General features: G+C 46.2%; 1 protein-coding gene across 4 annotated transcripts in view; it reads right to left on the minus strand.

Annotated features, from left to right (window-relative positions):
- Positions 1-9,955: 9,955 nt before the first annotated feature.
- LONP2 (lon peptidase 2, peroxisomal) overlaps positions 9,956-22,548 on the minus strand; it is a 73,863-nt gene continuing 61,270 nt past the window's right edge. For all 4 annotated transcript variants that reach the window (XM_085845383.1, XM_085845381.1, XM_085845382.1 and 1 more), the window contains 2 exons: positions 14,273-14,463; positions 9,956-10,368 (listed from right to left, as the gene is read on the minus strand). In XM_085845383.1, the coding sequence (XP_085701509.1) occupies positions 10,144-10,368; positions 14,273-14,463 (416 nt within the window). In that variant the 3' untranslated portion in view covers positions 9,956-10,143. The remainder of the gene's footprint in view (positions 10,369-14,272; positions 14,464-22,548) is intronic.

Consider the following 22,548-nt stretch of genomic DNA (forward strand, 5'->3'; position numbering starts at 1 on the left):
TGGGGTGTGGCGCTGTCGGTACCGATGCAGGAGGACAAAATTCTGAGTCTTTAAGTCCTTGATGCTTCCAGTCTTGCTCTACGGATGTGAGACTTGGACTCTGACCAGGGATCTGAGACGGAGACTTAACTCCTTCGGTACTAGGTCTCTTCCGAGAATCCTTGGCTATCACTGGTCAGACTTTGTGTCCGAGGGGTTGCTGAGAGAGACTCAGATGAGACTTGTTACCTGTATAGTCCGTGAGCATCAGCTGCTACTGTATGGACATGTGGCTCGTTTTCCTGACTCTGATCTTGCTCACCAGGTTCTCTCAGCAAGGGAGCCTCATGAGTAGAGGGGGCCAGACCATGTACCTCGTGGTTGCAGCAGGTTGATCAGAATCTTTAGGATGTGGGTATCGGCCTGGCATCTGCCTGGGGGATTGCCAGACAGAGGTCCTTGGAATACTAGCGAAATGTGGACGCAGCCATGTGCTGCTCCGGCACATGCTCCCATGCCTGACCTGAGATGAAATGTTCAATGTAATCATATATATATATATATATATATATATATATATATATATCAGACGCACCTCCTGATTATGTTGTTATGGTGAGCATCGCCTATGTCCAATGGGGATCGGGGGCATGCTCGTCACACTCCACATGTTTCAATATATATATATATATATATATATATATATATATATATATATATATATATATATATATATATATATATATATATATATATATATTATCATACAATTCAGCGGAAGCTGTGAAATGATAAGTGGACTGAAGAAGTAAGCAAATCGCTGAGGCAGTCTGGGTTAAAAAGGGTTTTCACCTCATGCTAATGTTTGAGACCAAACCCCTCCCACATTGAGCGTGATCAACCGCTTTGAGTGGTTTGGTGAGGGGAGGAATCTGACGTGTTGCTTGACTGACCTCAGACTAACCAAATTGAACTAGGTAAAGGTGCGATTGGACCCTTAATCTGGACCGGTGCATCTGGGGAGATTGGCCAACATGACCATCATAATATTATTAGTTTGTGTGGAATTAGAATTCCAGATAAGGTATTGTCATTGTCATCATGCACTGTCTGTCCGTCCGTCTCCTATTTCGGCTTTTATGACCAAACCACTGAGCCTATCTGGCTGAAATTGGAAGTAAGGTTCCTCTCCTGACTGTTGATAGATTGAAAAGCTCGTTCCTGTCACATGACTTTAAATAGGTCAAAATGATGGACTAAGTAAATTCCTTCAAAAATTTTCTTCTCCAGACCCACCAGTCATAATGTCACCAAATTTGGGTTTTAACATTAGGCCATGGTGCAGCTAAAGCTCCAGGTCCAGTGGGCCTATTTTTTTATTGATATAATTATGCCATTGACTGAGTAATGAGTTATATTAATTTTGACAAAACATCAAACCTTGATGACAGAGGCTGGACTCAAGATGCATCAACAACCAAGATCTCTCTGCCAAAGCTTTGGAAAGCAGTGCAGAGTAGGGATGTTTGGAGAAATCTGATCATGAATGTCACCAGAAGTTGACCATAAAGTGACGGAACTGGATAACTGGTTATAATAATTTTTACTTCTGGCCGGTGTACTGACCAGCGACTGAGCCGAAACACTGACCATGTGTAAGTAAACATGAATATACCTATTTTTCTCCAAATTTCCCTCAGGCAAGTATTAAACAAACTCGCAAACATTAGGAATGGAGTTATAAACAAGGAAATCCAACACAGGTGGAGGCCATTCAGCTCACCATGTCTGTGCGAACACCACACTAACTCATCTACACAAGATCCAAGGAAGAAAATGCAAAAAAAAAAGTTTTTAATTAATGGAGTTATAATAATAATAATAATAATAATATATATAGTGGGGAGAACAAGTATTTGATACACTGCTGATTTTGCAGGTTTTCCCACTTAAAAAGCACGTAGAGGTCTGTAATTTTTAACATAGGTACACTTCAACTGTGAAAGACAGAATCTAAAACAAAAATCCTGAAAATCACATTGTATGATTTTTTAAATAATTAATTTTCATTTTATTGCATGAAATAAGTATTTGATCACCGACCAACCAGTAAGAATTCCGGCTCTCACAGACCTGTTAGTTTTGTCTTTAAGAAGCCCTCCCATTCTCCACTCATTACCTGTATTAACTGCACCTGTTTGAACTCGTTATCTGCATAAAAGACAGCTGTCCACACTCAATCAATCAGATTCCAACCTCTCCACAATGGGCAAGACCAGAGTTGTCGAAGGACATCAGGGACAAAATTGTAGACTTGCAAAAGGCTGGGATGGGCTACAGGACAATAGGTAAGCAGCTTGGTGAGAAGGCAACAACTGTTGGCGCAATTATTAGAAAATGGAAGAAGTTCAAGATAACAGTCAATCTCCCTCGGTCTGGGGCTCCATGCAAGATCTCACCTCGTGGAGCCTCAATGATCATGAGAAAGGTGAGGGATCAGCCCAGAACGACACGGCAGGACCTGGTCAATGACCTGAAGAGAGCTGGGACCACAGTATCAAAGAAAACCAAAAGTAACACACTACGCCGTCATGGATTAAAATCCTGCAGCACACGCAAGGTCCCTCTGCTCAAGCCAGCGCATGTCCAGGCCCGTCTGAAGTTTGCCAATGACCATCTGGATGATCCAGAGGAGGAATGGGAGAAGGTCATGTGATCTGATGAGACCAAAATAGAGCTTTCTGGTTTAAACTCCACTCGCCGTGTTTGGAGGAAGAAGAAGGGATGAGTACAACCCCAAGAACACCATCCCAACCATGAAGCATGGAGGTGGAAACATCATTCTCAGAGATGCCAACTTTTGGAAATCAGAATTAGGGAGGATTTTTAACCGACACCAAATAATGTGCGCGAAGCGCACATCTCGAGCGCGGAGCGCTCGACCCTTGCGGCGGGGTCCAGGGCCCACCTTAGGGCCCTGGAAGCTCTGGGGTTCTAGACGCTCTCTAGTGTCCTCTGAGCCCTATTTTGGAGCATTTAACATGTTAAGAATTCCCACTTTTTGAACAAAAAAAGGGGAAAATTGTGCACTTTTTAATGTTACATGTATGTTAATATTAGTAAGTTAGGGGACAATCAAAGATTAACAAAAAGCACAAAAGAAGCAATATTTTTCTTACCTTACTGGCTGGTACTACTGCTGCTTGCTTTTTCCATGGCAGCTTTGCTGAGTGACAGCTGTGTGGCTCTTTTAGCCCTTCTGATTATGTCTTTGCTGTATTCTCTCTGGTAGCAAGGGGTGCTATGAGCTAGTTTTTCAATTAAGAGAGCTTCCAGGGTTTTGACACTCAAATTGGGACGAAATTCAGTATGATTCTTCCGTACAAGACTGAGTGCCCGCTCACATGATGCGTTCGAATGAGGAATGACCAAGATTCCCTTCATCACTTTGCTCAAATTAGGATACTTCTTGGCACCAGTGCAGGGATCTGTGAGCTGTGAAATCCGATGCCACTGCTCATCCACTCTCACTGTCTCAGTAGCAATTGTAGCTATGGAGGCGTCTGCCTGGTAGTGAGCGAATTCACTCTCAAGACTGTCTATGTCACTATCACCGCCACTGAACAGACAGGGGAATTTCTTGATGAAAAACTCCACACAGTCAAACCCCACTTCTTGGTGTAGCTTAACATCCAGAACCTGAGCATGCTTGGCTAATTCATCATCGAGCGGCCAGGTTTTGAAGATGTAATTGCAGGCTTTCACATAATATGAGCGAACTGCACTGAAGAAACCTTGGATGTCTGACTCACTCAGAGTGAAGGTGGATTTCTTGAGACTCCTTTGTTCCCTTATATACAGTTTGGCATCGTTCCCAATCATGAGGTCCTCATCATTCTTCTGATGATTTCTGTCAGAGAAGGGTACATTTACCAGAGGAACCGATGACACCGATGGTTTCAAAAACCGTACGAAGATATCTTTCAGAAGACCATTCAATTCTCCGTGCAGGAGATGAATACAGGGTTCGTCTCTTTGGAGCAGAAGATTCCCCTTCTCAAAAAGCTTGTTAGCATATCGAAGGAAGAAACAATAGTTTTGTTTGTGGAGACAAGAACATCCTGTTGACACGTTTTTCTCTAGATTCCTGCATAGTGTTTGAGGAAGATGCGCTTTTAGTTGTAGAACTCGTAGTACACTTAGCCGCAGGGCGATCACACTTGCGTTTACTGCCAGCAGAAGAGGTCAGACTCGTAGTACCAGATCCAATTTTACGTTTGAGGAGAGAGCTTGAGGTAGGTGCAGCCAAGGAAGAAGACCTCTGATTCGAAGGTTTTGCTGAGCTTCTATCAAGTGATTTGGCAAAAGCAGAACTTAACTTGGGTCCTTCTTTGCCTGTAGATGGGACTATCACAGTCTTTCTCGACTCTGAAGGGATCTGCTTTGTAGATGAACGTGATGAAGGGCCGGTGATGCTACCTGCTCTCAGCATTGGTTTTGGTGCTGTCCCTGCTGTCTTCTTCGCAGCAGATACTGCAGTGGTAGTGGTGAATGCTGCTCCACTAGTGCTTGATCCTGCAGTGCCAGTACTGGCAGTAGATACAGTGCCGTCCTTCTTGCTCGTTGTTAGAGTCTTGGCTACAGTTGGTTGCATTTTTCTTCGTACTTCTTCTTTGAAGAAGAGGCGAAGTGGCTCCCACTGTTCAATCAGCCTGTCTAGGCACTGACCAAGGGACAGCCACCTTGTTGCGACATGCTTCAGAATCTTGTGTGTCGGGGCATCACAGAGTTCTTGCAGTGCTTTCACTCCTTTGACGCGTTTACTACTTTTGTCCAAGTAGTAGTAAATATCGATGAGAAAGTCATCTAATTCAATGGGTAAGGCCTGAGCCGTCTTCTTGGCCGTATTGTGCATCATATGGCAAGGGCATCCCATGATGTAGCACTCTGGATTTTGTTTGTGGATATAAGCAGCGACTCCTTTGTGCTTGCCCACCATGACAGAGGCATTATCAGCACAAAAGGAAACACAATTTCCCCACGGAATTTTCCTGTCACTGAACTCATGATCAAGCAGTTTGAAAATGTTTTCTCCAGTAGAATCTTGTTTGCACGCAGGCAAACTTAGCAAACCTTGCTTCACAATCCCAGCACTGTTGTCATAGTACGAAATCAGGACAGGATATAGCTGGGCCTCACCACTGTCATTGCTACCGTCTGTAGCTAGGCTAAATGGAGCTAGTCTAGCAATATCGGCAATAGATGAAGCAGTAACATTTGACAACTCACCAATTACACTGGTCAACAACAAATTTGTTGTCTGCATTTTTTAAGCTGATTTGGGACGAATCTGATGCGCTGAATCCAAAACTCACATTAGTTTTGTTCAATCAGGTCAAGTTTTTGAGATATGGCCACATGTCGTTTTTTACATTTTTGTTCACATGTACGCATGTGTGGAGCATTTTAGAAGAAGTTGGTGGGGGTAAAATGTCATGTCAAATAATTGTTTTGATTGGAAATAATATGACAAGAAGTATTCAGGTACGATAGTTCTGGGTGATTATGTCGAAAAGGGATCAGTTTGAAGTCATAAAACCTCAAAATCTTCCAAAAATTGGTGAGGCAAAGCATAAAGTTCGTGGATCAAAACTAAAGTTAATGGGGCAGATTTTGTAATAATGTGATACAAAAAAGTTGTATTTCTTGAAATAACGAACTCTGAAGAATGTACAATACCTACATGCGCCAATTTATGACATGCGCTTCTGCTCAAGCTTGGAGTGCCACAGTACGAACCCAAAGATTGGAGACTGTTCATTGACAGCAGCAAGCGATCACTGAAATGTGTTCTGCTACACAACGGCAACCAGTTTCCCTCTGCACCCATCGCTCACTCGACTACACTGAAGGAGAAGTATGAAGCGGTGAAGTACGTGCTGGAGAAAATTGGTTATGATCAGCATAAGTGGTTTATTTGTGTTGACCTGAAGATGGTGAACTTTTTGTTGGGACAACAGTCTGGCTTCACCAAGTACCCATGTTTTCTGTGCATGTGGGATAGTAGGGACCGTGCTCAGCATTACACGAAGAAGGACTGGCCTGTGCGGGAGGAATTGGTGCCATGCAAAGAAAGGAACGTCATCAACGACCCTCTGGTCTCTTCCCCTGGTCAGAGACAGAATACTCTTCCCACCGCTGCACATCAAGCTCGGCTTAATCAAGCAGTTCACCAATAGCTCTGGACAAAGATGGTGACTGCTTCACTTACTTGTGCCAGGCTTTTCCAGGATTGACCATGGAGAAGTTGAAAGCTGGCATCTTTGATGGTTCTCAGATCCGTCAGCTCATCAGAGATCCAGAGTTCAAAAACTCAATGAACGAAGTGGAACTGGAAGCGTGGAATACATTTGTTTTGGTAGTGAAGAACTTTCTTGGCAACAATAAGGCCAGAAACTACGCAGAACTTGTCAACAACATGCTGACTGCTTTCAGAAACCTGGGCTGCAACATGAGCATCAAGATGCACTACCTATTTTCACATATGAACCGGTTTCCTGAGAACCTGGGTTCAATGAGTGACGAGCAGGGGGAGAGATTCCATCAGGACATGAAGGAGATGGAGACCAGGTATCAGGGTCGCTGGGACGCAGTCATGATGGCTGACTACTGTTGGAATCTGAAGAGAGACCTCCCTGCCGCTGAACATTCCAGGAGTTCGAAGAAACGGAAGTTCAAGCCCTGAAGTTTGAACAGTGGTGACGCAACATGCAATTTACTTGTACTTACCTTTATCAATGCCCACCATTCAGATGACAGTAATCGATGTTTCTATCATGTAATCAATAAATGTTGTTGGCAAAACATTTTTTTTTCTTAAAAACATGTTTAGGATGATATGTGTTGACAAAAATCAGCTGATAATGCCACAAAAATGTAATTGATTTTGTCACAAGATCTGATTTTTTCAAATCAACTTAGCACAAAAACCTGACCTGATGGAGAGAAACGGATGCCATTTCCTGATTCAGCAGTGCCAGAATACCCTAATTCACTTGTAGAAATCTAGACAACATTCAGAAAGTAAAAAATTGTTGACCAGTGTTCTTTTTTTCTTCTTTGTTCTTGTTCTTTTTTTTTTTCTTGCTTTTTGTTCTTGTTTTTTTTTTTTTTTTTTTTTTTTTTTTTGTTCTTGCACATCTTGCACATCTTGCAAGTTTTTGTTCTTGCACATCCATACTTTGAAGCAACTTTTGAATCTGGAAACATCTTTTGAAATAGAGGTCCAGCATGATCTGAGACTGATATGGGCAAGTTATGTTCCACAATAAATCCACTAAAGAGAAGTTCCGCTCGGGTAACATCCTCTTCCTCGCTTGTCCCTTGTTTGGTGAAATAATTCAGAAGTGTACCAGTACTCGTGCTCGAAGATCTCTCCTTTGCAATGTCTGTGTGCCGTTTGCTTCCAACGTGCTTCCGAATATCATCGCGACCTCCGTGCTCAACTGAAATATCAACGCTGCATACTGTACAATACGCATGATGAATTCCTCTTTCAGACTTTCGAATACACGGGTATTGGAGACTGTATTCGGTCTTGTACTTCTGAGACCATTTCTTGGTCTTCGTAAGCTTCTTTTCTGCCATTTCGTAATCAACATCGAGGGCTTGAAGCATCGGTAACTTCGAAGTCGATGTTCCACAGCTGCAGCGCGACTCGTAGAACTCTAGCGGCTGTTAAACACCGCACGGTGGTCGCGACCGCCGGGCTGGTACGGGGCCCAGCTGCATGCAGTGAGCGTATCGCATGCATATACACTGTGCATACATACCGCATGCACTGTATTGCACACATACCGCATGCACTAAATCTCAGTGCATGATCGCATAAGCGAGATCCAGACCCAATGTTTCGCTGCTCCTCATTTGAATTTGCAATTTTTTACGTACAATTTGGTAGCAGCGAACGTTATGGAGTTACCACATGCTATACGTAGCAGACGATGCTTTTCATTCAATTCTCATACTAGTACATTCTGATTAGTGAACAGTGCAAAAATATCAAAATTTCGGGAGGATAAGGATAGTGATCGTAAGGGCGGGAGTTTGGGTGAATTTTCGGAAGCCTCCCGATGAAATCGGGAGGGTTGGCATTGCTGCATTCTTTGGGGATGCTTTTCTGCAAAGGGGACAGGACGACTGCACCGTATTGAGGGGAGGATGGATGGGGCCATGTATCGTGAGATCTTGGCCAAAAACAACCTCCTTCCCTCAACAAGAGCATTGAAGATGGGGCGTGGCTGGGTCTTCCAGCATGACAACGACCCGAAACACACAGCCAGGGCAACTAAGGAGTGGCTCCGTAAGAAGCATCTCAAGGTCCTGGAGTGGCCGAGCCAGTCTCCAGACCTGAACCCAATAGAAAATCTTTGGAGGGAGCTGAAAGTCTGTGTTGCGCAGCGACAGCCCCAAAACCTGAAGGATCTGGAGAAGATCTGTATGGAGGAGTGAGCCAAAATCCCTGCTGCAGTTTGTGCAAACCTGGTTAAGAACTACAGGAATCGTCTGATCTCTGTAATTGCAAACAAAGGTTTCTGTACCAAATATTAAGTTATGTTTTTCATATGTATCAAATACTTATTTCATGCAATAAAATGCAAATTAATTATTTAAAAATCATACAATATGATTTTCAGGATTTTTGTTTTAGATTCCGTCTTTCACAGTTGAAGTGTACCGATGATAAAAAAATTACAGACCTCTACGTGCTTTGTAAGTGGGAAAACCTGCAAAATCGGCAGTGTATCAAATACTTGTTCTCCCCACTGTATATATGTATATATATATATATATATATATATATATATATATATATATATATATATATATATATATATATATATATATATATATATATATATATATATAATAGTTTTTATGCATCAAATAAGTCACAATTGGGTCATAAGGGTGTCGGGAGCAATATCGCATGTCACATTTGAAGTCATCCCCGGGAGCAATCACATGAGGCCAAAATAAATAAGTTATAAACAATCCATATACTGTCGGAGTGGCGACCCGTCCAGGATTGTGCCCAATACCCAAGGAGACCGCTTTGGCAGCACCAATGTTCTGCACAGAGTATGGTCCCAATCTCCTCCTCCTCTCATATACAGTCTACATATCTTGTGATGGCTAGAAAAATTGGACAAGCAATGGAATACATCATTTATGCATTTCGACTCATTTAAGCAACCTTATTAGCTAAATATCATGACGGCCTAGCTAGGACCCTAAATAGAGGCCAAGCAAGTTGAGGGGACTCAGATCTGTTAGTCCATGGGCGACATCAAAAACATCGAATGCCTCAAAGATATCGGGTTTCCTTCAAATCTCTTCCAGTCGAGTGCTAACCAACAGCAGCGACTGTTTAAAACGTTAATCATACATTGGATAGAATTCACTGAATAGTTTGTGGTTCTAATACTCGACTTTCGGTAAGTATGCCCCACAGAATTCCAAAAAAGCTATTTATACACCTTAACAGGTCATTCATCCAAGGTAGAAAACCCCCAGGGGGTGGAATTAAGTAATGACAATCTCCGTCATGTGATCCCTAGCCACCCCTGGCAAGTGGGGTTGAGATTGGAGAAGTAACGTGCGATTTGTGGAAATGTTGTGGTGGGTTTCAAGTTCATTCATCAGCATGGAAGTGCCATCCCTTCCATCTGACATGTCATTTGGTAATCCAGAGCTTCAAGTTCGGTGTAAGAATGACGAACATTTTGGAATTGGTACTCTGTCAATTAATTAAATTGGATCCAAGAAAATTAGAACCTTTGCACCATAAGGCAATGGACGTTATGGATATTGCATTGTCAGGGAACAAAAAGTTGATTTCAACCTGTAAACTTGACATTCTCAGAATTTTGTTTCACTCATGTGTAACAGTAAAATATCACAATGATGTTTAAGCCTCATTTAGATTTAGATTTTTATTTTCAGTTTTGACCACCAATTATTTTACACCACAACCTATTGAGATAGGTGTTTTTCATCAACAACGATTCAGAAATTAGATTGTACTTTTGTTTCATTTGAGAATTATTTGATGAGACTGAAGTGCCATTTTGATAATCAACTTCCAGGTTTCTCGAGCCAAAACTACAGCTTGCTCTGCACGAGCTGTCGATGTGTTGGGGTCCTGGGAAAGCCACCCTCAAATGCTGCCTGCAGCACCCCATCAAGGTCACACACAAATGCAAAGTCCAAATCCGCAGACACGTTTGTAGGCACTTCATCCAGGTCCTTGGAATTTTTCTCAGGCAGAATGACGCATCTAATGCCAGCACGGTGTGCCGCCAGAACTTTGTCCTTGACACCGCCAACCTACAGCAGGAAACATCATGGTTTTAAGTTTACTTTCAACTTCAATCACAAGTCTGGTTTTAAACTCATCTCTCAGTGGCAATAACATGACAGCCGATGTACACACATTTTTGGAACGATGAGTTCTTTACGCACATGGTTTGGGTTGTTTACCCACAGTTCAACTTCATTTAAATAATTTTTGAAAAAAAACAAAGCACAATCCCAACACAGGTAATAAATAACCACATACTTTGACACAAATCCATTCACCGTATCTATTACAGTACTGTATATTAACAATCTGCACAACCAGAAAATTTAAGTGTGTGGTGACAGCAGGATGAATGCCAATTTCCACAGAGATTGTACATGATATAATATAAGTGTGTGTATATATTGTCTTCTTCTTTCGGCTGCTCCCGTTAGGGGTCGCCACAGCGGATCATCCGTTATGATCCACATAATGATTTGGCACAGTTTTTTTTTTACGCCGGATGCCCTGCCTGACGCAACCCTGGTCGCCTCGTACGACACAGGGATATGGTACACCTATTTTAGCTGGGGCATACACTAGTACTCACTTCACCGACCTCGGAAGGATGACAGGTTGAGTCAACCTCCTGGTGTGTATTAATTCAAGCGGCCAATGGGGCTAGAACTCAGGACCTTTTGGATCCCAAGCCGCTACCCTAACCACTACGCAAACACCAGGCTTTGTGTGTGTGTGTGTGTGTGTGTGTGTGTGTGTGTGTGTGTGTGTGTGTGTGTGTGTGTGTGTGTGTGTGTGTGTGTGTGTGTGTGTGTGTGTGTGTGTGTATATCCTGGTGTTGGCGCAGTGGTTAGGGCAGCGGCTTGGGATCCAAAAGGTCCTGAGTTCAAGCCCTGTTGGACCACTGAATTAATACACCAGGGGGTTGACTCAGCCTGTCATCCTTCCGAGGTCGGCGAAATGAGTACCAGTATACTGGGCCGGTGTATACCCCGGTTAAAATAGGTGTACTATATCCCTGTGTCGTAAGAGGCGACCAGGGTTGCGTCAGGAAGGGCATACGGCATAAAACATGTGCCAAATCAGTATGCGGATGATAACGGATGATCCGCTGTGGCGACCCCTAACGGGAGCAGCCGAGAGAAGAATATATATATATATATATATATATATATATATATATATATATATATATATATATATATATATATATATACACACTTATGAGCCAAAACATTATGACCACTGACAGGTTAAGTGAATAACTGATTATCTTGTTACAATGGCACCTGTCAAGGTGTGGGATATATTAAGCAGCAAGTGAACAGTCAGTTCTTGAAGTTGATGTGTTGGATGCAGGAGGAATGGGCAGGAGTTAAGACCTGAGCGACTTTGACAAGGGCCAAATTGTTATGGCCAGACGACTGGGTCAGAGCATCTCTGAAACGGCAAGGCTTGTGGGGTGCTCCAGTCAGCAGTGGTGAGTACCTACCGACAGTGGTCCGAGGAGGGACAAACCACAAACCGGCGACAGGATGTTGGGCGCCCAAGGCTTATCGATGCACGAGGGCAACGAAGGCTATCCCATCTGGTCTGAACCGACAGGTGGTCGACTGTGGCACAAGTCACAGAAAATTTTAATGGTGGTCACAGGAGGAATGTGTCACAATCTACAGTGCATCGCAACTTGCTGTGTATGGGGCTGCGTAGTCGCAGACCAGTCAGAGTGCCCATGATGACCCCTGCCCACCGTCGAAAGCACCTACAATGGACACGCGAGCGTTGGAACTGGACCTTGGAGCAGTGGAAGAAGGTCGCCTGGTCCGATGAGTCCTGTTTTCTTTTAGATCACGTGGATGGCCGTGTACATGTGCGCCGTTTACCTGGGGAAGTGATGGTCCCAGGATGCACTGTGGGAAGATGACAAGCCGGTGGAGGGAGTGTGATGCTCTGGGCAATGTTCTGCTGGGAAACCCTGGGTCAGGCCATTCATGTGGACGTCAATTTGACATGTGTCACCTACCTAAACATTGTTGGGGTGAATGAAGCATGATATATAAGGAAAGGAATGTGTGAAAGAAAGGAGGAAGATGATGGAGAGGGAGGTGAGGAGGTATGTGAAGGCAGTTGGACAGGCACAGCAAGGTGCTTGGACTCTGCGGGAGGGTGTGTAGGCGAGGACATTGAGATGGCAAGAGATTCGGAGGATGTAGTCAATACTGTTGAATTTCCTGTTGCAGGCAATGTATGATGTGCTTCCATCACCAGCAAATTTGAGGGTGTGGGGGTTGTTGCAGGAGGAGAGCTGCTTTTGGTGTGGAGGTCGTGGAACAACGCAGCATGCACTGGGTGTTTGCTCAGTAGCACTGGCAGCAGTAAGATATAGATGGCGACACGATCAAGTACTGGCGGTGGTAGTGGAGATTGTGCAGCAAGAGGTGATAGGACCGAGAAAGAGGGGCACGGAGGATGAGGAGGAGACCCACGGGAGAGAGGTGGTGTTTGTAAACGAGGACCAGGAGGTAAGAGGTGGAAGGATGAGGATGTGGAAGGCAAGCGGGCTGCCAAATGCATGTGAGTGGCAGGTGGTGGTAGACCTAAAGCCACAGATGGCATTCCCGGAGTAGATCTGCATGACAAGGTTGCAGCATGAAATTGTTATCTGGTCAGGCACAACAATCCATGTAATCTTTGGGGAATTGTCAGTACCTTGGGAAGAGAATATGGAGGAGGTGTACGAGAGGAAGAGGAAAGTATGATGATGAGCTGGAAGCGGAGTTTTGGGAGAAGGGTTGGCAAGTTTCTTGTCAGCCATTTGAGGTTGGGTGTAGAGGGTATATTGGCAATTCGTTATATGCATTTCTTTCTCAACTCGGTGTGTGTGTGTGTGTGTGTGTGTGTGTGTGTGTGTGTGTGTGTGTGTGTGTGAGAGAGGGAGAGTGAGAGTGAGAGAGAGAGACCCAGGCCACATTGAATGGCTCAAATTGGATTTGGAGGAAGTTTGTGGAGGCAGGTCGAATGGTGTAGGTTGAGATTGATTGGGTGATGTTTCTTTTAGCCCTAAAAGGAGTAGTGATTGAGTGTGAAAGAGAGAGAGAGATGTGTGTGTGTGTGTGTGTTGGTTGGTTGCTCCATTATATATTTTCGGTGCTGTGGATTCTGAGTGATAGCTGCTGTTGTAACTTGTGTTCCTCGCTGACTGGGGGTAGGGGAATGTAAGCATCCAAGTGTACTTGCTGCATGTGGAGGCATATGGGCCCTTGCTCACCCAACTTGGCTGACCGTATCGAGGTTGAAGGGCTGAAACGGGATGATGCTGAGAACTTTGAATGAAGACCCGGCAGCGAGGCACACTTGTGGCCGAGGTGTGTTTTTTGAAGTTGCGTATGTACGTATAATCGGTCGTATTGGAAATGAAAACCGGACACATGGTGAGGCTCGGGGTCTATTGGCCTGAGGAAGCCTGCTGTGAAACATCGTGCAAGACCGGGTCTGCTCTTGCTTATTGCTCAAATCAGCGGATTAGATCTCGTTTACTTTATGTCCCCTGTGGTGAATAATAGCGGGGCAAGAATGCTTTTGCGCCTTCACAACTATAACTATGTTCTACTATATACAGTACTTAGACATACTCATGTTGTACAATGTATGTCACAGACATACTCGTGTTGTGATTCATACATAATAGACACATATATCTTCCTGAGCAGAGGGTGGAGCTTGGACTAAGCATGTGCATTTGCCCCAAAATCCACTCCTGTTCCACACCCTCTTGCTGAGGATGTGGGTGAAGTTTCATATTTAAGATAAATGATTGTATTATACTTGGTATCCCAAATCATCCCAGGAGTTCTGTAACACCATGACAGCCTTAAACAGGTGGTAGAGGTGGCACAGAGCAGAATTCGTACCAACTTAAAGATGGACACTGACCGGCAACACGAGACCACGCAGTGTGATTTCCCCAGTCATAGCGACGTCGGACCGAACAAGGCGGTCGCTGAAGAGGGATGCAAGGCAAACCACCATGGCCACACCAGCCGACGGTCCATCCTTGGTGACGGCACCAGCAGGAAAGTGCAAATGTACATCTGTGCCTTCCATAATGTCTGTGAAGGCTAAATCTATAGAAAAAAAAATCAACAAGTTGCTTTAGTCACATAAAAGGTAAAATAATACAAGTTTGTGAAAGAAGAACTCATGCAGTGACAGGTTTCATCAAGTCACGAATGGTCTCCATTATGTTAGAAGAAGAAGAGGTTTGCAATTGACTTGGACACACCACCACCGTTTGTAACAACCACAAGATCCAATGGTGTATCCAGTCATGTGCCCTTCCATGTTTAATTGCACTTAGGATAGATAATTTAATTTGCACATTCGTGTTTGATCCCGTATTCTCCAATTTTAAACTCGGGTGCGAATTGCATGTCCACATAGTCCCACACATGTTGAAGTCCATTGTTCAATTTCAGTATTCCACGTCCTCTGGATAACACGACCTTTTTGCATGCATAGTTTCACCGAAAACCGAGCCCACGTGCCAGTGAAAAAAATTTGAGGGCAGGGTTCATGAATTGTCAGGTCAGGCCAGATCAGATCTCTGACTTGTTGCAGGTATCATGTAAACCGGTACTCACCTGCTCCACAGTCGGGTTGGTGGCGACGAAACAGTCTCCCCCACCAGATTTTCTGGTGAGGAGGGTGGATGATATGGACACCCAGCAGGATGAAGAACAAAACCTGTCAAAGGGCGTTGGAGCTCCTTGTGAGCCAATGGCCATCCATATCTACTGCCCGACTGTGTTTGCGGACATCCTCGTGAAGTTGGGCTACTTCTTATGAGGAGGGTGGTGGCAGGATTTGCACTCCAGCCACCGTAAAACCCTTCATTCTGCAGAACATTCCAGAAGCCAAAAAAAATATGAAAACCCACGCTGTGTGAGTATCTCCTGTGTAGCTTCCCTTCGCAGGGCAGCTCACCGGATGATGGGATTGGGGCAAGGCCTTCGGGACCCCCAATCTTTGATGATAGGAGGGAAACCACGGGGTAACATTTCCGGGTCAGATTGTGGGAGTGCGTGTCGGGGTGGTGCTGTGGTGTCGTCCACCAGACGGCAGTCTCCTGAGGTTAACCTGAGGCGGTCCCTTCGGGTGGGTGCCTGGAATGTCCAATGGATTGCGGCGAGATAATGGTGGGTGGTTACACCGACTATTGGTCTGGTCGCTCTGATGGTTACCATTCCCAAGGAGTTGCTGTAGCTGTGTCCAATAAGCTGACTCCAATGATAATTGAGGTAACACCGGTTAGGTCAACGAGCGTATTATGAGACTAAGGAATAGTCACTCCTTGGGTGTCATTTCCCTGGTCTCTGTTTATGCTCCGACTGAGGCGAGTGATCTCACCGTGATGGGCGCATTCCTTGCCACAGGCGAGTCTGTGGTTGATCAGTGCCCCAGGCAAAATACTCTTCTTGTCTTGGGGGATTTCAATGCATCGATTGGAACCGATAGGGATGGTTATGAGGTGTGTGTTGGTCCCCATGGGTCTGGAACTGTGAACCAGAATAGCATTAAGTTCCTTGACTTTGAAAAAAAGTCATGGACTTAGGGTGGCTGGTTCATGGTTTCAGCGCCCACAAGCTCATCGCTGGACTTGGTATTCCAATGCTGGCGGTGTGGCAAAGGAGATTGACCACGTGCTCGTTGATGTTCGCTGGAGGATGATCCAGAACTGCAGGGTCTACCGGAGTGCTCAGTTCCTCAATACTGACCACAGGCTTGTTGTAGCAACTCTTAAGTTGAACCTTAAATCCATGAGAATGGTACCATCCCAGCCGAGGCTGGATGTTGGCAAGCTCAAGGATGAGAGGGTAGCTGAGGAGTTTGCAAACAGGCTGAGTGGAGATTTGGGGGATCCTGAAGAGTTGTGGAGTACCTTCAAGACCACCGTCTTTGATGTTGCCAGTGGATGTCTTGGAACTCACCGGAGGGCGAAGAAGAATTTTGTCTCTCAAGGGACACTGGATACCATTGCCCAGAGTCGCAGGGTCAGGCTGAATGGCAGAGCTGAGCTGTTCAGGGAGCTGAGGCATAAAGCTACGTGCACTGAGGGTGGGCAAGGAGGCCGATGTATGAGGAATCTATGAGGGGGTAGAGCATCACCTGTGATCAAGTGATTCTCGTCCTGCTTACTGGGGAATTCGCGCATTGCGTTCGTCCAAGCCCGTCCCTCGAATTGAAGTGAGAGCGGAGGGTGGTGGGCTCTTGACAGAGGAGTCCGAAGTGAAAGCCCGCTGGGTTGGTTACTTTGAGCGGTTATGCCAGGCTGACTCACCAGCTGTCGAGTTGGACATCATGGGTGTCACAATCCCTGTTGATGACTCTCCAATCAACTGTGGTCCACCTTCGTTTGTGGAAACACGGGCTGCGGTGAACTGCTTGAAATGGGGTAAAGCTACAGAGATCTGTGGCATCCATGCTGAACTTCTCACGGCTGGTGGAAATGCTGCACTTGTGTCGTTGCATGCAGTTTTGTGCTCTGCCTGAAACACAGGCATCATCCCAACTGACTGGAAGAGGGGCCTTGTTGTCCCTCTCTGGAAAGGGAAGGGTGATCGCCAAGACTGCAACAACTACAGAGGGGTGACACCGCTCTCAGTGCCGGACAAGATCTTTGCTCGGATAGTTCTTGATGGGGTTCGCTATCATGTGCTTGAGCACCAGCGTCCAGAGCAGTCAGGCTTTATACCAAAGAAGTCAATGAGTGACCGTATCCTTGCTCTTCGGGTCCTCACCGAACGCAGATGAGAGTTTCGGCAGGGGCTGCTTACAGCCTATGTTGATCTCCGTAAAGCGTTTGATCCAGTGAATCGGGATGCCATATGGAGGATTCTTGGTCTTCGTGGGGTGCCACCAAAACTGATCGGTCTGATGTCTTAACTATACTCTGGCACTGAGAGTGCTGTGAGATGTGGTGGTATTATCTCTGACATATTTCCAGTTGTTACTGGAGTTCGTCAGGGGTGTGAACTGCCCCCCACACTTTTCAGCACTTGTATGGACTCGATTCTGGGGAGGATGTTGGAGAGATCAAGCTGTGGTGCATCGTTTGGGAATGCCAAGATCTCTGACTTTGAATTCGCAGATGATGCAGTCATCTTTGCGGAGACTCTAGATATCCTTTTAGGGGCCCTCGAGGTGCTGAATGAGGAGTCTGAGCCGCTGGGATTACGGGTTTCCTGGGTCAAAACTAAGATCCAGGTCTTGGATGCTGCTCTCTTTTCTGTACCTGTTTGTGGTGAGGATGTTGAGGTCACAGAGAGATTCACTTACGTTGGCAGTGATATTTATGTCTCTGCTGGCTGTGAGTCAGAGGTCAACAGACGTCTGGGTCGGGCCTGGGGAGTCATGGATTCACTGGAACATGGGGTGTGGCGCTGCCGGTACCTCTGCAGGACGACAAGTCCAAGTCTTCAGGTCCTTGGTGCTTCCAGCCTTGCTCTATGGGTGTGAGACTTGGACTCTGACCAGGGATATGAGACGGAGACTTACTCCCTTTGGTACCATGTCAGGTCAGGTCAGGTATGGGAGCATGTGCCAGAACAGCGCGTCGCTGCGTCCACTTTCCGCCGGTACTCCAGGGGCCTCCGTCTGGCCATCCCCCAGGCAGATGCCAGGCCCATCCCCATCTCCTTGAGATGATGGTCAACCTGCTGCAACCATGAGGCACGTGGTCGGCCCACTGGCCTCCTCCACTCATGAGACTCCCTCGCTGAGAGAATCTGGTGAGCAGGATCAGCGTCAGGAAAACGAGCCACATGTCCATACAGCCGCAGCTGACGCTCACGGACTATGCAGGTAACAAATCTCATCCGAGTCTCTCTCAGCAACCGCTCGTTGGACACAAAATCCGACCAGCGATAGCCAAGGATTCTCCGAAGAGACCTGGTACCAAAGGAATTAAGTCTCCGTCTCAGATCCTTGGTCAAAGTCCAAGTCTCGCACCCATAGAGCAAGACTGGAAGTACCAAGGACCTGAAGACTCGGACTTTCGTCCTCCCGCACAGGTACCGGCAGCGCCACACCCCATGATCCAGTGAATCCATGACTCCCCAGGCCCGACCCAGACGTCTATTGACCTCCGGCTCACAACCTGCGGAGACATGAATATCACTGCCAAGGTAAGTGAATCTATCCACGACCTCAACATCCTCACCACAAACAGACACAGACAGGACAGCAGCATCCAAGATGTCACCGAAAGCCTGGATCTTTGTTTTGACCCAAGAAATCCGTAATCCCAACGGCTCCGACTCCTCATTCAGCACCTCGAGGGCCCCCAAGAGGATGTCTAAAGTCTCCGCAAAGATGACTGCATCATCTGCAAAATCAAGGTCCGAGATCTTGACATTGCCAAACGATGCACCGCAACTTGATCTCTCCGACATCCTCCCAAAATCCAGTCCATACAAGTGCTGAAAAGTGTGGGGGCAAGTACACATCCCTGACGAACTCCAGTAACAACTGGAAATAAGTCAGAGGCGGTACCACCACACTTCACAGCACTCTCAGTACCAGAGTAGAGTTCAGACATCAGATCGATCAGTTTCGGTGGCACCCCACGAAGACCAAGAATCCTCCAGAGGACATCCCGATTCACTGAATCGAACGCTTTACAGAGATCAACATAGGCTGCAAGCAGCCCTGCCGAAACTCTCGTCTGCGTTCAGTGAGGACACGAAGAGCAAGGATACGGTCAATCGTTGACCTCTTTGGTGTAAAGCCTGACTGCTCTGGACGCTGGTGCTCAAGCAGATGGTGGCGAACCCTATCAAGAATTATCCGAGCAAAGACCTTGCCCGGCACTGAGAGCAGCGTCACCCCTCGGTAGTTGTTGCAGTCTTGGCGATCACCCTTCCCTTTCCAGAGAGGGACAACAAGGCCCCTCTTCCAGTCAGTTGGGATGATGCCTGTGTTCCAGGCAGAGCACAAAACTGCATGCAACGACACGAGTGCAGCATTTCCACCAGCCTTGAGAAGTTCAGCATGGATGCCACAGATCCCTGGAGCTTTGCCCCGTTTCAACTGGTTCACCGCAGCCCGTGTTTCCACAAGCGATGGTGGACCACAGTTGATTCGAGGGTCAGCAACAGGGATTGTAACACCCTTGACGTCCAACTCGACAGCTGGGGGATCAGCCTGGTACAACCGCTCAAAGTAACCGGCCCAGCGGGCCTTCACTTCAGACTCCTCTGTCAAGAGCCTACCACTCTCTGCTCGAACTGCAGTGCTCCGAGGGATGGGCTTGGATGAACGTAATGCGCGAATTACCTGTCCACAGGTGATGCTCTACCCCCTCACAGATTCCTCGCACATAGGCCTCCTTGTCCACCCTCAGTGCACGTACAGTTTTACGCCTCAGCTCCCTGAACAGCTCAGCTCTGCCATTCAGCCTGGCCCTGCGACTCTGGTCAATGGTATCCAGTGTCCCTTGAGAGACAAAATTCTTCTTTGCCCTGCGGTGAACTCCAAGGCATCCACCGGCAACATCAAGGACGGTGGTCTTGAAGGTGCTCCACAACTCTTCCGGACCCCCTAAAGCACCCAGACCCCCCAAGTGTCCACTCAGCCTGTTCGCAAACTCCTCAGCTACTCTCTCATCCCTGAGCTTGGCAACATCCAGCCTAGGCTGGGATGGTACCATTCTCCAGGATTTAAGGTGCAGCTTTAGAGTTGCTACAACAAGCCTGTGGTCAGTATTGAGGAACTGAGCACTCCGGTAGACCCTGCAGTTCTGGATCATCCTCCAACGACCGTCAATGAGGACATGGTCAATCTCCTTTGCCACACCGCCAGCGTTGGAATACCAAGTCCAGCGATGAGCTTGCGGGCGCTGAAACCATGAACCAGCCACCCTAAGTCCATGACTTCTTGCAAAGTCAAGGAACTTAGTGCTATTCTGGTTCATAGTTCCTGACCCATGGGGACCAACACACACCTCATAACCATCCCTATCAGTTCCAGTCGATGCATTGAAATCCCCCAAGACTAGAAGTGTATCTCGTCTGAGGCACTGATCAACCACAGACTCGAGTGTGGCGTAGAATGCATCCTTAACCATGTGGTGGTTAATCCTTGGCTATCTCTGGTCCATGTAGCACCATGTCTGGTACCATGTCTCTTCCATGTGTGGAAGTGGTACCATGTCTCTTCGGAGAATCCTTGGCTATCTCTGGTCGGACTTTGTGTCCAACGAGCGGTTGCTGATAGAGACTCAAATGAGATTTGTTACCTGCATAGTCCGTGAGCGTCAGCTGCGGCTGTGTGGACATGTGGCTCGTTTTCCTGACGCTGATCCTGCTCACCAGATTCTCTCAGCGAGGGAGCCTCGTGAGTGGAGGAGGGCAATGGGCCGACCACGTGCCTCGTAGTTGCAGCAGGTTGATCATCATCTCAAGGAGATGGGGATGGGCCAGGCATCTGCCTGGGGGATGGCCAGACGGAGGCCCCTGGAGTACCGGCGGAAAGTGGACGCAGCGACACGCTGCTCAGGCGCATGCTCCCATACCTGACCTGACCTGTTCATGAAGAGTACCAGATAAACAACCATAAAAATGGAGGGGGTGGATGGGAAAATAGGGCTTGTAGGACAAATCTGCGGTGCCTTAACTGACGATGACTCGGGTAATTAAACCAAACCTGACTCGTCCTTTGCCACATGGCTGGATGTAACATGAATTTCATCCACAATCTACCTACCTCACCTACGCACAGGTGCATTTAATTACTTACACAAGGACGAGATGCATCGACTACTTAGAGAGGACTGTAGATACTCTTTCTCTCGTTCTGGAACTTGAGTCCATTGAATCCATTGATGGTATCGACTGGAGAGGGTCCATTCAGAGGCGGATTAACTTCTTTGCATCTGAACATGGTTGAAGCCATGATATAGAGCTTGGTTTTTCGAACCCAGGGGAGCGACCAAAAGTGGGGTCGCCGAGCAAATTTCGTGGGGTCGCGGGCGTCCACTTGCAGCGAAAAAAAATTCTCATTTGGGAGAAGAATATTTTTGAAGATTTTTATGTAAAAAAAAAATCAAATATGTCTGCTGAACCACGTGAAGGATGACATCATCATCCCCCCACCACCCCCCCAATTCAACTTCGCCCTAAGTGACCCTCAAAAATTTTCATACTGATTGAATAAAGCATTTGACGTATACAATTATGACATCTTTACGGTCACCTGACATGAAAAAAAAAATACCCCCGGTTGGGGGTGACTGTCATCTCTGAAGCTGTGTAGATGTGGATCTCTGATCGGCTTAGATGTCGTCTTGTTTAATTTTTATGTTGATAAGAGATAATGTTGGCGGACATAATGTTGAAATTAGCTGATTTTTCAACTTTGGAGTGACCTTGACATTGACCTTCAATCGTGTCTAAAGTCATACCGTCGTGCATCACTCATCGACCCCTACCTACATACCAAGTTTCATCAAGATCGGGCGAAATTTTTTTTGACTATCACATCGAAGATTTTTCCAACTTTGAAGACACATTACTCGATAACCAGGACGAATTTCAAAAAACCGGCCCGACCAAATTTAGATATTGTTCCATATTATCAGAATCCGAAGGAATTTCGAAGATCGGATCATAAACGGCGGAGGAGATAGATTTTGAAAATGGACGATTTCACAACTTTGGAGTGACCTTGACCTTCAATCGGGTCAAAGGTCATACCGTCGTGCATCCCTCATCGACATCTACCCACATACCAAATATCAAGAAAATCGGAAGAAAAAAAATGGGGATGTATGTACGGACGGACGGACATCGAGACTGGTTTTATTAGGTCATCTCTCACGAGATGACCTAAAAAGAATCGCTCGTTTCCTATGGGGAGTACCTTACATGCCAAGTTTCAATTTTTTCTATGGAGCAGTTTCAGAGATACTAAATTTTTCAGAGGACCAAAATTTTTCCGACATGGCTGCCACACCACATGAACTATGACATCATAATTATTATTGAAATATTCTGCATGAGTAGTGGCATCTATGGTGACATTTCATGTCAATCGGATAGGTAGTTGCAGAGAAAACTAGAAGGGCACTCAGTGGAGCGCATACCTCCGCCACGTAATGCCTGATCCACGGGAACATGTCGGGCCCAATACGTTTTTGAAATGTGATGCTATAC

This window comes from Eptatretus burgeri, chromosome 11 (genome assembly GCF_056783735.1).
Source record: "Eptatretus burgeri isolate ZD-2024b chromosome 11, Ebu_testis_v1, whole genome shotgun sequence".
Classification (NCBI taxonomy): Eukaryota; Metazoa; Chordata; class Myxini; order Myxiniformes; family Myxinidae; genus Eptatretus; species Eptatretus burgeri.